This window comes from Balearica regulorum, chromosome 2, assembly GCF_011004875.1.
Source record: "Balearica regulorum gibbericeps isolate bBalReg1 chromosome 2, bBalReg1.pri, whole genome shotgun sequence".
Lineage (NCBI taxonomy): Eukaryota > Metazoa > Chordata > Aves > Gruiformes > Gruidae > Balearica > Balearica regulorum.
The window spans coordinates 166,214,042-166,226,796 of NC_046185.1; the positions used below are offsets into that span (position 1 = coordinate 166,214,042).

General features: G+C 42.7%; 1 protein-coding gene across 5 annotated transcripts in view; it reads right to left on the reverse strand.

The window, feature by feature from the left end:
- Positions 1 to 1,162: 1,162 nt before the first annotated feature.
- The window catches only part of SNAP47 (synaptosome associated protein 47), a 32,591-nt gene continuing 20,998 nt past the window's right edge, over positions 1,163 to 12,755 (reverse strand). For 3 of the 5 annotated variants that reach the window (XM_075746875.1, XM_075746876.1, XM_075746877.1), the window contains exon 5: positions 1,163 to 3,746. In XM_075746875.1, the coding sequence (XP_075602990.1) occupies positions 3,600 to 3,746 (147 nt within the window). In that variant the 3' untranslated portion in view covers positions 1,163 to 3,599. Of the gene's footprint in view, positions 3,763 to 9,396; positions 11,075 to 12,755 lie in introns of those variants that run through there. The other 2 variants (XM_075746874.1, XM_075746878.1) reach the window with 2 other exon arrangements.

Sequence of the window (12,755 nt, forward strand, 5' to 3'; positions counted from 1 at the left end):
CTACGGGGCTGAAGTTTGACGTTGTTCACACACAGCAAGCAGAGGCAAGGGATACTGCTGCCATGGTTTGTCATATTAAAAAGTAAATACAGCCAATTTCTCTCCCAAACGCTCTTCCCAGAGGCAGGCTTCAACACTTGCAAACAGCTTTGCTCCACTTCCTTCTGTGAAGAGCATAGCAGTGGTTTCAAAGCACTGGCTTTGGAAACACAGACAGCTATTATGAGGCTTTGGTTAAATTAATTAATTGCCTGAAAAAAGCTCCTTACACCACTTGTCTGAGGATCGCAAAGTGCCATGTTTATTACCAGCGTTTCAGTGATTCCACAGAAGACATTCAAACTCCCATGCAGAAACACATTTAAGCTCCAGTCATTTCAGGCTCACGCATCGCTGCCACGAACACACATTGGATTATAAACTAACCATATGATACAGTACAATCTCCTCCTGTTTTGCAGGAGCTGAAAAGCCTTCCCAAGTACAGCCTTCTTATTTTTTAGGCTAGAATCTTTTATTAGTTTTTTTCATATGTCTCTTAAAGACAAAGCCCCCCACTTTTCACATTGTAGAAGAACTACAAACTGTGCACACAAAAGGCAAAAATTATCCTAGAAATATGTCTCTCAGCCTCATGCAGATGACAATTATGTCAGTGAAGAATGAAGCACAAGAATCTTGTTTGACACGTGTTACCTGCTGCATCTTTTCCCATGGAGCACAGGCACAGATCTGCAACATTATTTGGAAAATAATGGTGCTTGGGTTTAAGGTAGAAGGGAACTTAGGAGGCTCTAAGGATTGTTTGCAATAACAGAAGCTGCATTATTACACAATAAGAGATGTCTTGGTTAGAATAAAATCTTTATACTTGTGTACCAAGAAACTGTTCAAACCGTGACATAGCTGAGCAGTTCTTAGTCCACTCTAAGAGCTGGAGCAGCTCCTGTGCAAGTCTCCAGGATGCTGTGCTGACACTCACCCACTTCACTGTCCAGCTGAGGATAGCTGACATTCACATTGATAATATTTCACCAGTCAATATTTTCCTTTTTTTTTTTTAATTAACCCCCACACACACCTATCCTAAATCCTAACCCTACAAGGTGGATAGAGTAGTGTTAAGTGCAACTTCTCAGCCAAATGAATACAAGAGAGAAGATCACTATTCCAAGATATTTAATAAGAAGAAATTACAGATTGAAATTCGGGCACAAGAAATTCAGCTAATGCACAGCTCCAGAATGGGTTACTTCTCACAACCAACATCACAATTTTTTGCTTTAGCGTGGACATGTTGGACTAACACAAACCACAAAATACTGAATCAGATGCAACACCTAGTGCTAAAAATCACAACAATAAAAAGTATGGCACAAGGAATGCTAAACTAAACGATGTGTAATTAGTATTTACTTTTGGCAATCCTTGTTTGGACTAATTCAGTGTAGAGATTCATTCCTGGTCAGCACCAGGTTCAGTTAACATACATTCTGTGCAAAATGTACTTTTAAATTAATTAAATAATTAGTTGTGTAAACATATCTTCCTTTCACAGAAAACCAACAGTGATTTGGGTATCAGAAACAAACCAGAGAACCCCAGACAATATTTTATTTCACAGTATATAGTGTATGTATATATAATCACCATATTCAGCAAGTAGGTAAAGTGCATGCCAGTAACAACTTGGACTGTAAATGAAGAACTTGCAGTGCAGAAGTACACTTTACTCCAATACTAACAAACTAATGTGAAGTAATACAAAACAAGGTAGAGTAAGATCTTGAAAACAACATACTCTACATGATATACTGTACCTTTCTTTAAAAGGTAAGCTGAATTACTCTGAAACAGGAAAATTTCACATCGACTATCAGTGGAATAAATATTTCAAAGCTTCACTAGTTAAAAATATTGCACCAGAAGTGTTGTATTTGAAAGCAATACAAGAATTTTTTAATATAAAAACACTTAAAAAAAAAAAAGACGTATTACAACAGCTACTTTGAACTAAAATAGCTGGTAAACTGTAGGAATTGATGAAATGTGAGTTCTCTGCCACAGACGATAGATAAATGGATTACCTGGAATCTCTCCTATACAGTATGAAGTTAGTTAGCAGGGGAAAAGGTCTCCACTGTCCTGTAGTCTCAATGGAGCCAAAACCTATTAGACAACAACTGACAGTATTCCCTTTTATTTTAGAAATACAGGTCTACAAGAAGTCTTGAAATGCTTCACCACCAGTTAATGCAAATAAATAAAAGCCAGAAGATAGACGGATGTACCGTGACTATGTTATACAGATGTCTACAGCTCCGACCACAGGCCCCTCACCTGTGAATCTGGAGTAGACACACAAACCCCCTGTGATGCTCCACACAACTCATGAAGTTCTTGTTTAGAGAGTTGGGGACAAACCGTAGGGAGATCCTTGGAAAACGAAGGACAGAGAAGTAAAGGGACAAGAGACCTTTCACTAATATTCATCAGAGACGCAGGAGCCCAGATCCAACATGGTATTTAGGGACCACACTGAGTGAACACTGTGCTCGTGACGCTCTGAGAACACTGCATCCCACATCAAGCTATTATCAAAAATATAAAACCACTGGTGCAAGTGAGGGATACAAACAGTGAACTCCAAGATCTGAATAAATTCACCCGTGAAGAAAATTACTTTCTCCACTTTCCTTCAATTCCCTCGCTACATGTGCAGTTTAAAGGGGAAAAATAAAACACATGGAAATGTGCAGATGATCATCGAAGATCAGCAGTCCTTTTTCAGAAAGCTGAAGCATGTATTTAACTTTGACACTTACTTTTTATATGTGATTTAAGGAAAACATTTATTGAGTGGCAAAAAAAATAATCTGCTCAATAAGCAGATGCCTCTACCAATACATGTACATTCATTAACCCTCTTCTCTTTATTTCCCAGGACATGGCAACAGACAGCTGTGGCCACTAAGTCTTCATCACTCTTATAACATTTCTGCGTACATTAAAAGCATGATTGAAACCTATTAAAACTATTTGCTCAGGGAACACAAGGTTTTATCACCATCATTTGCTCACCTCAGCATTAACTTACAAAAAAGCCTCAATGATTTGCAGTTGGACATCTGGCCTTTAGTTCAGCTATTATTAAAGAAAGACTTTGAGAGAGAATTAATAGGCTGTAATCATCTAAAGTAGTCTCATATGCAGTTCATTTCGCCTTCACTTCCTCACTGCAGTAAAAAAAAAAACACTTTCAAAAGCAGCAACATAAAAAAAGCACATAAAAGTTGATTCAGATTATATCACATCCCTTCATATTTACAGATTTTCTGTAGTAAAGAATCCACTATCATTGTTTCACCGCAATTAAAAGTCTTGGCCTTTTTAATCCTAAAACAGCCTTCAAACATCATCCAAGTCTGGAAACATTTTCAAAACCCTCAGGAACTCAACAACAGCAGCATCGTATTCCAGACAATATTGCAAACACCTCCCATGCAATCAAAGTGTCTGTTAAAGAAACAGTCTTGAAGAATACAGTTCCTCGATCCTCCTCTTCCTCACGAAACCATTCCCACTGGCTCCGGCAGGCGCTACGTTAGTTTCTTTATCCTGCGGTTCTGCTTGTCAATATTCAGTGTCGCGCGGTCTACAGAGGTAGTGATGGAATCGAGAGCTTCATCCTGTCTCTCCAGCTCAGCTTCTGTCTCCAAGGCAAGGCCCTTCAGTTTCTTTAGTATCTGTCAGAAGAAAAGACTGACAGCTTTCAGCAATCGACCAGCTGGTTCTTTGAGAAATGTAATAGACCCATGGCAATTAGTTATTTCATTGCTTTAAATGACCAAATAATTTGTTGGAGTCTGCCCTGAAGCGTGCTGGTAAAAAGACACAGGTCTTGCTCTGATGAGCTGAATTGAGATGAACTAAACAATGAACCAAAGACCAGAAAAATCAAAGCTGAGATGTTAGGATTATTGGGGGGGGGCAGGGGATAAATTGGAAACAAAAACTCAGTGTAAATATCAGCTTTTTGCTGGCTCTGTTGTTATCTCCTTGGCACGTCTGCATCTTAGAGCAGTAGCTTCTCCTGAGAGGTTGCGCACGTTGAGAGCCAATGCAGAGAGAGAGTACGGTTGGTGCAAAACCAGGAGGGGATCGCGCGGCTGAAGGCGTAGCAAGGCTAGGCAGGGTCAAGGGACAGAAAACGTTTACTACAATCCACTAAAGAATGTCATTGGATGGAGCAAAAAGGAAAAAGTGAGACTTAGGCAACCAAACAAATAATTTTCAAGGGACTAGAGGGTGGTGTGGTATGAACAGACACCAGGCAGCCAAGAGGCTGACGCTGTACCTGAGATGAGAAAAAACAGATGCACTAGCTACAGTTCTATTCCAAGCTGCAAGCATTGCATTATGTATCAACCAGCTTACACTACACTTAGCAAATTACTGTTCATATGTGGGACTGTTAGCAAACATCCTGAACTACTCCAAAATTGTGAGGAGACCTTGTTGTCTGAAAAAGCCTGTAGATACTGGTCTGGACAGGGCAGAAGCCTCTGAAGTGAAAGGAGGTCAGGCTGACACATTCTTAAGGCTAGGAGACATCCCTAATGATACCATACACTGACTTATGGGACCTACTCAACTTTTATTTTCATCATTTCACACAACCAAGTCCAAGTGCAGAGATCCAAACAACACAAGAAAAATCTGCCTTAATTCCTTAGCCTGTAACGCTGGCTCCTTTTAGCAGCAGTCCAAGGCATGAGTTATATCATTGCCTTTTCTTCCCTCTTGTGGCTACTCCCTTAATAAGCCTGCTGCATGAACTGAAAGCACCTGCCTGACAGGCAAACCTCAGCTGCCTTCCCTCAGACATATCAGAGGGAGATTTAAAAGCATCATATCATATCAACTGAAAATCCAGCTTCTCAGTCACTTCAGATCAGAAAGGGGTTGTCTCTGCTGGCCTACATGATCTGCTTCCTCAGGCAGCCATGGATGGGTCCATGAGGATATCCTCACACTGCCTGCTTAATAAGAGCAGTTTATCCAATCAGTTACAGTAAGAGTTACATGAGCATCCAGGTAACGCTACTGAAGACACCAGATCTGCAGCCTAACAAAATTAATCTGTGGCTTTTGGTAAAATAGGAGAACAGAATTACACTCTGTACACGTTTAATCTTATTTTTCTCATAGCAACTCGCAAACTCTGTTTTCTTGTTTTCCTTTTACGATATATATAATCTTCCCCCAGAAAGCTGCTGTGAAACATCAGCAGTCCCTTTATCCACACGTGGGGCTGAATTCCACAGCAGTCTCATCGTTTGCAGCTACGCAAGTTACTGGTTTGAGAAAAGCAGCGAGAAATATCATATCTAGCTGGAACGGCAGGGGAATTTTACGCAGACAAAATGCTTTGACTAAAGCTGGACGTCAGCCACAGTAGTGAGATTTATCTCGTAAAATATCTCTCAGCTCTTTCCATAAATCACAAGCAGCTAGAAATACGTCTGTGTGAATAACTGTTTTTGCAATTTGGCTGCCAAAGCAAAAATACAAAACTAAATCATGGATCAAGCTTAATCTACTTTTTTCTGTTCTTACGAAAACTACAAGCTAAAACCCACTCCGTTTCTATCCCAAATGATACACTTCAGGTTCTTTCACTGTAAGAAAGCAAGGCCAAATTCCCCAAACTGGACGTGGTAGACAGGTGTAGGCCACGCACCAAAAAGAAAAATGATATGATCAGATCTATCATGGGTGTGATTCAGAACCTGGGTCTGGATTAACGTCTTGCCTCTCCTGAGAAAGTAGCTGTATTACTTGGAAATGGGAAGTTCAGAGGTGACTCTCCCTCAGTCCTTCCTTTGAGCTTCTTCTGCATATATTTTATATCTACAAACATACATATAAATACATAAAATAAAACAGTCAGTGCTACACGAAATGACTCCTACCATTCATAAAGTCATGTATAACTAAGATTGGAAAAGACCTCTGAAGGTCTTCTGGTCCATTCTACCCAACTAAGAGCAGGGCCAGCTTCAACATTCAGCTGAGAGAAGATGACAGGTTTCAGCCTCCACTCCAGTAAACTTTTAATTCTCTATACTAGTTTAAAAGAGAGGAGACCTCACTCATTCAGTACACCCTAAAGGATGGCAGCGAAAGACATGTGCTTCATCATTTGCAGATAATTTAAAGATGGTCCACGCTGACATTTTTTCAGCAAGTTTACTAAAAAGTTTTATACAAGAGCATCCCAAAATTTGTTTCCCAGCGCAGCAGAAAAAAAGCAGCAGCAGCTGCCGACACTTTCTAGATCATGGTTTGATGCACGCTCCAGAATGGTCCCTCTGGCCATTCAACACCTCCACCTTCTGCTGCAACAAAGCACACACTTTTGGAGGTTTCTCCCTAAGCACCCTTAGCGGTGTGATAAGTTCAGCTTTCCTGAGCTGTGTCCTCACCCTGTTCATCTCTGAAATCCACAGAGGCGAGCACAGAAGGTAAATGTAGTGACAGGCAATGCAAGCCTCCAAGAGAGCTAGGCAGCAAAGCAGGGGCTGACACGAGAGGATGCAGAAAGGAAGCAGGGACACTCCCCCTTCCCCATCTCTCCAAGGGCACCCAACTTATTTGTAAATCAAAATTGTGCCAAAAAGGCCCAGGTTTGCCACGGAAAAACAGTTTATTTCTAGTTTCAAACCAGATTACTTTCAATAGGCTTTGCATTCATTAGAGCATACTTAACATTTAAAATACAAAAAAAGACACAATTGTTGAGAACAGAAAAGCTTTTAAAATACGAAAGCAGTAAAATGGAAACTCAGCTGGCTAGAGGGCTCTGCTCAGTTCACCTGCCAATTAGGCTCTGCCTTGAAACGCAGCGGGCGATGACGATGTGGTTACTCACACACAAAAATAAAAGGCAAGCGGCTCACTTTCATCTCTTAATTCTCTTTACCTAAGAGTCTGGTAATAAATCCCTTAACCCTTTGTCTGTCAGCAGCTTCAACCGTTCAAGCCGAGTGCTGCTACTGAATCCAATGGGACCCAAAACGGTTAAGATGCTTTTCCAGCACAGCTCACAGAGCTTGCTGGAAAGAGTTACTGGAATCTGAAGTCTGGCCAAAGCTGGTCACTATTTTTGCAAAGCAAAACGATGGCAAGATGTCTAGTTATCACTGCTCCAGTTCTGTCAGCTGCTCAGAGCAGCAGTGCCTTCTGTGCCAGCACGTAATTTGGACGGTGAACCAAGACATGAAAACTCAGCATGAAACTCTATCTGTTACACAAAGCCAAACAGCAGGTATGAGCCCATCAAAGACGCATTTTGAAGGCGCATTTCCTCAGGCACTGGTCAATCTTACATGGAGAAAGCCTCAGATTTATGCCACCAGATTATAATTTGGAAATTCTGACTTAGGTCCATGGCTCTGCCACAGATTTTCTGTGCGACTTCAGGCAAGTTACCTAATATTCCCACGCACAGAGTTCTTGCTGCAAAAAAACAAGGAAGTAAATTTGTCACTGCTCTCCAAATCCACCCTGTGCTAAGTGTTCAACTAAGCAGACCTGGGCCTTGCTGGAAGAAGAGGCGTCCACCCAATCTACATACCCCAAGTTCTTGTACATACCATGGGGACCTAGATAACACAGTGCAGTTTAGGTCATGATGCATCCGCTCTCTTTTATGTACCTGTTTAAGGAAGAGTTCAAACACTGCTCATTCCTCTCTGCTTTGGCTCAAGTGAGAACTGAGCAACCAGCTTAGCTGGAGACAGTCACAGCACAGACACAAGATGGAATGATGGGAGAGGGCTCCAAGCCCATGAACCTGTCCACTACTTAGCTCTATTACTTTATCACCTTGCCACACCACCTGAAGACCTAAACCCGAAGCCAGGCACTGTACAAACAGAGACTGTATCCTAAAGATCTTACAATGGAGACCTAAGTTTAATTTGGGGCCTGAGATGCCATCATAACAATGCAATTTAGCTAAAGCTTGTGAAATACATTCTACCATCTCAATACACTGAGTAACAAACAATAAAAATAAGATACAGTGTCATTGTGCAGGAAGTACTGCCAATTGCAGTTTGAACTCCCTGAAATCCTCCCTGAGATCCTGTGTTGGGTTTGCATGGCAAGGTTTTGGTAGCGGGGGGGCTACAGGGGTGGCTGCTGTGAGAAGCTGCTAGAAGCTTCCCCTGTGTCTGATGTCAATGCCAGCCGGCTCCAAGACGGACCCGGCGCTGGCCAAGGCCAAGCCAATCAGCGCCTCTGAGATAACATATTTAAGAAGGAAAAAAAAAACAGTTAGAGAGAGCTTTTGCAGCCGGAGAGAGGAATGAGAAGATGTAAGAAACTCTGCAGACACCAAGGTCAGTGCAGAAGGAGGGGGAGGAGGTGCTCCAGGCACCGGAGCAGAGATCCCCCTGCAGCCCGTGGTGAAGACCATGGTGAAGCAGGCTGTCCCCCTGCAGCCCATGGAGGGAGGATGAGGGGGTGTAGAGATTCCACCTGCAGCCCGTGGAGGACCCCATGCCGGAGCAGGTGGAGGCACCTGAAGGAGGCTGTGACCCCGTGGGAAGCCCGCGCTGGAGCAAGCTCCTGGTAGGACCTGTGGATCCGTGGAGAGAGGAGCCCACGCCGGAGCAGGTTTGCTGACAGGACTTGTGACCCCGTGGGGGACCCACGCTGGAGCAGTTTGCTCCTGAAGGTCTGCACCCCATGGGAGAGACCCACGCTGGAAAAATTCATGGAGGACTGTCTCCCATGAGAAGGACTCCATGGTGGAAGAGGGGAACGATGAGAGGAGTCCTCCCCCCCCCAAAGATGAAGAAGCAGCAGAAACAACATGTGATGAACTGACTGTAACCCCCATTCCCCATCCCCCTGAGGGGGGAACAGAGGTTGAAGCTGGGAGTGAAGTTGAGCCCAGGAAGATGGGAGGGGTGGGGGGGAAATGTTTTAAGATTTGATTTTATTTCTCATTTCTCTACTCTGTTTTGCTTGGTCATAAATTAGATGAATTTCCTCTCTAAGTTCAGTCTGTTTTGCTCATGACGATAATTAGTGAGTGATCTCTCCCTGTCCTTATCTCGACCCACAAGCTTTTTGTTATACTTTTTCTCCCCTGTCTAGTGAATGAGGGGAGTGATAGAGCGGCTCTGGTGGGCACCTGGCCCCCAGCCAGGGTCAACCCACCACAGATCCACTCCACTGTCCCTGTGCAAGTGAGGTCTGAATGCTAGAGCAGATCACATATAGCCAGAAACAACTCTTGAATGCTGCTTCCCCAGCCAAATTAATCTGTTATTAGGGCACAAAAAACTGTCATTTGCAGTGCTGTGAACTGGTGTGCAGAGGTTTTGACAGTGATAACTTCTCACGATTTAATACGGTGCTTCATCTCTGTGCTGAACATAGTGAAGGAGAGCAAGAAAGGGGGACAACACCTAAAATATTCCAATTCACAGTCCCATTACAAGCTCAAATCCACAATAGGGATTGAGTGATCTTGCACCAAAAAGAGGCCTGTCCACATCCTCTCCTGCTACATGTGGAAGTGGGCAGGGAGACAGCAGAGAGCAGAAACAACTTAAACTGCTGCAACAATTTGCTAGAGGACATTTGCAATGCCTCATGAGACAAGTGCAACTTACCATAACAAAAATCTATGGATTTGTGTTGCTTTAACATGCTTCCTGTTTGGGATTGCCACTACCAGCACTTGCATGTAGCTATGCAAAGCACAGATCTCCCTTCACCTTCTTCCAGAGTTGCAGCTGGTGTACAAATACTCAAGCTCTACACCACCCACTAGCAAAAGTGCTCCTGCCTGCTCCAGAAAATCAGGCTGTCTCTTGTAGCACAAAACTTCTGAGCACAGAAAACACAGGAACAGGCAAGTTTGGCAGGACAGCAGGTCCCTTGTATCTGAAGTACATAAAAGCAGACAAATTTTAAAGCATCTGTTCTTTTGAGCCAGTTGCTATTTGGACAGTATGTAAGGGTCACAGTTTACTATCTTATTCTTAGTGGCTGATTTCTCAATAATTCTTCTTGGACTGATACAGAAGTCTGATTTCACTTACGTTCTCTGGGAGTACTAAGCACTCATGGTGCCGCTAACATAGCACTGGCCTCGCCTGGAAAAAAAAAAAAACTCAAGCAGCTCTACAGGCTTAACTACCACCTTTTATTTTGGTACCATTAAATACTTAAGTTACACACAAGCAAATACAAAGTGTTATTTGTAAAGACCTCAGTTCTCTCCCTGTATTATCCTGTCCAAAAAAATAAGTCCTGGGCATGGTCATTACATGTGTCTGTTAAGATCAGTTGTCTGTTGATCACTATAGGCCATGGAACAAGGCAACCCTATGAGCAAATTTGGTATTTAGCACTTGGAATGAATGGTTCCTTAACAAAACACTTTTTCTCTGACCTAACGGTTATGATTTCCTGAAATGAAGGCATGATAAAAGGGTAAATAAACACTGAAGAGGCTCTGAAAGTAGCAAAGGACTGAAATGGAGCCATCTAGACCCAAGAAGACATCGAGGAAGCAAATGTCAAAGATATGCACTGGGATGTGTTTTTTCCCCCCAGTGTTACAGAATTAACTTCTTTAATACTATCTCTGTCTTCATGGCATACACGATCTGCAGACAGTAAATATCAGGCAACAGTTCTTTGGGAGGAACAGTTTCAGAAATTAGAAAGCACTGGTTTGGCAAAATAAATTCAAATTTAGTGAATTCCGCCCCCCCCAACCACAGCCCTTAAGCTAATATTATCATACCCCCTCCCACACCCAGTGCCATTATGTCAGCCATAGCGAGGCGGGAATCAGCAGCTCAGCCAGAGACCACAGGACCTTCGTAGGCTTTTCTTCCTCCATCTCCATAGCACAGCTACGGAACGCAGCTCACACCGCCACAAACTCTGTGGTTTTTAACATAAACCTCCCTTCATGGAGTCCTGGTGAGGTCGTTTACTCAGGCACCCAATCGCAACTGCAGATCGCTCAGGGCTTCCAGCTCTAATAGAGGGAATTTAGTATCATTCAAGAATTCCTGTTGCAAAACATCTATTGTTATTACTGAGAGTACTTTGGTTTTGAGGAGAGAGGAAGAGACAACTAGTTTTTGTTCATCACAAATTCCTCCTCTCCAACTTCAAAAATTCTGCTGGACTTACATCACAAGTAATGAGGGAGATGGAGCAGAGCCCTTCTGGGTTTTATGATTTTGTTTTGCTTTTTTCAAAAAGAAGTGCTTGCATGACAGATAATCAAAGAATAAAAGATCATAATACTTGAGAGGAAACAGCTCAGGAAAATGCTGTAGTTATCAACATAAGGACCTCAAATACCTTTAATTCATTCATGGAGGAGTGATGACACAAGTACCGTTGTCTTCAATGCATGTTAATGCTTTCCACTTTGACAGTTTTCCCCCTTTACTCTCTAAATGCTTTGCAAACGTAATTAACCATCATCCTGCTCATTCCCAAACTGGGAGCTGAACTGAAGCAGTGCAAAGGAGCAACTGCATCAGTGGAAGACAAGCCCTCGCTGTGGGGTAAAATGACTATGTGTACTGCTCACTGAGAAGACATATTTGGAGAAAAAAGGACAAAGGAGCAGGCTACACCTCAGCAACGAGTACCCTACAACCTAGCTCACAACTGACTGCTTAAGGCCACACAGCTGAAAAGGAGATAAAGCTCCTGGTTCCCTGCCCTGCTTTCTATTTAAGGACTTAACCCGCTTCCTAACTATAAAATGACTGAATATTGCAAATATAACCTTAGAAAAAGCCTTGTCATACCTTAGATAAGCATTAAATATCTTGCTCAAATGTAGTTTCAAGATCTTCACCTCCATGCTTCCAAGGGTTCAATACCCAAAAGGCTTTGTATGGTGTTTAGAATCATAGAATTGTTTTGGTTGGAAAAGACCTTTAAGATCATCAAGTCCAACTGTTAACCCAGTACTGCCAAGTCCACCACTAAACCATGTCCCTAGGCACGACACCTACACATCTTTGAAATACCTCCAGGGATGGTGACTGCATCACTTCCCTAGGCAGCCTGTTCCAGTGACTGACAACCCTTTCAGTGAAGAACTTTTTCCTAATATCCAACCTAAACTTCCCCTGGCACAACTTGAGACCATTTCCACTTACCGTGATGCTGTCCCTGAATACATCTCCAGCCTCTGTACCTTTCAAATCCAATTTACTGGTGGGAACTCCTCCCTACAATCACACTTTCCTTCACTTCCACATCTTTACACTTTCCCTCTAAACCTCACCACATTCTCTCCTAACAAAACCAAAAGATCCTGAGCTATTTCACTCTGCTTTGCACTTTAGAGCAGTAAGAAAAAGCAGTGCTTGGACAACTCCTGGGAGCAGCTGGAGACACACCAGTCTATATAAAATGAGAGGCTTCATTCCCAATTCACAAGATTTGTTGGAATATGCTGAACTCCTCATCCTCTGCTTCCCCCATCACAACCAACTGCTTTGATAATATCAAGCACCAACAAAGGTTGGTGTTCATGTGAAGAACTGGCCCTCGGGAAGCAATTCTTAGAGATTTTTTTTTTTTTTTTGCAAGGTGTAGCAAAAAGTGTCTTCAACAGTAGTCCATGACCAACAACCCTTTCTACCGTATTTAGCTTTTTTCGGTCTGGCTACAAGTCAGAATAGAGTGGT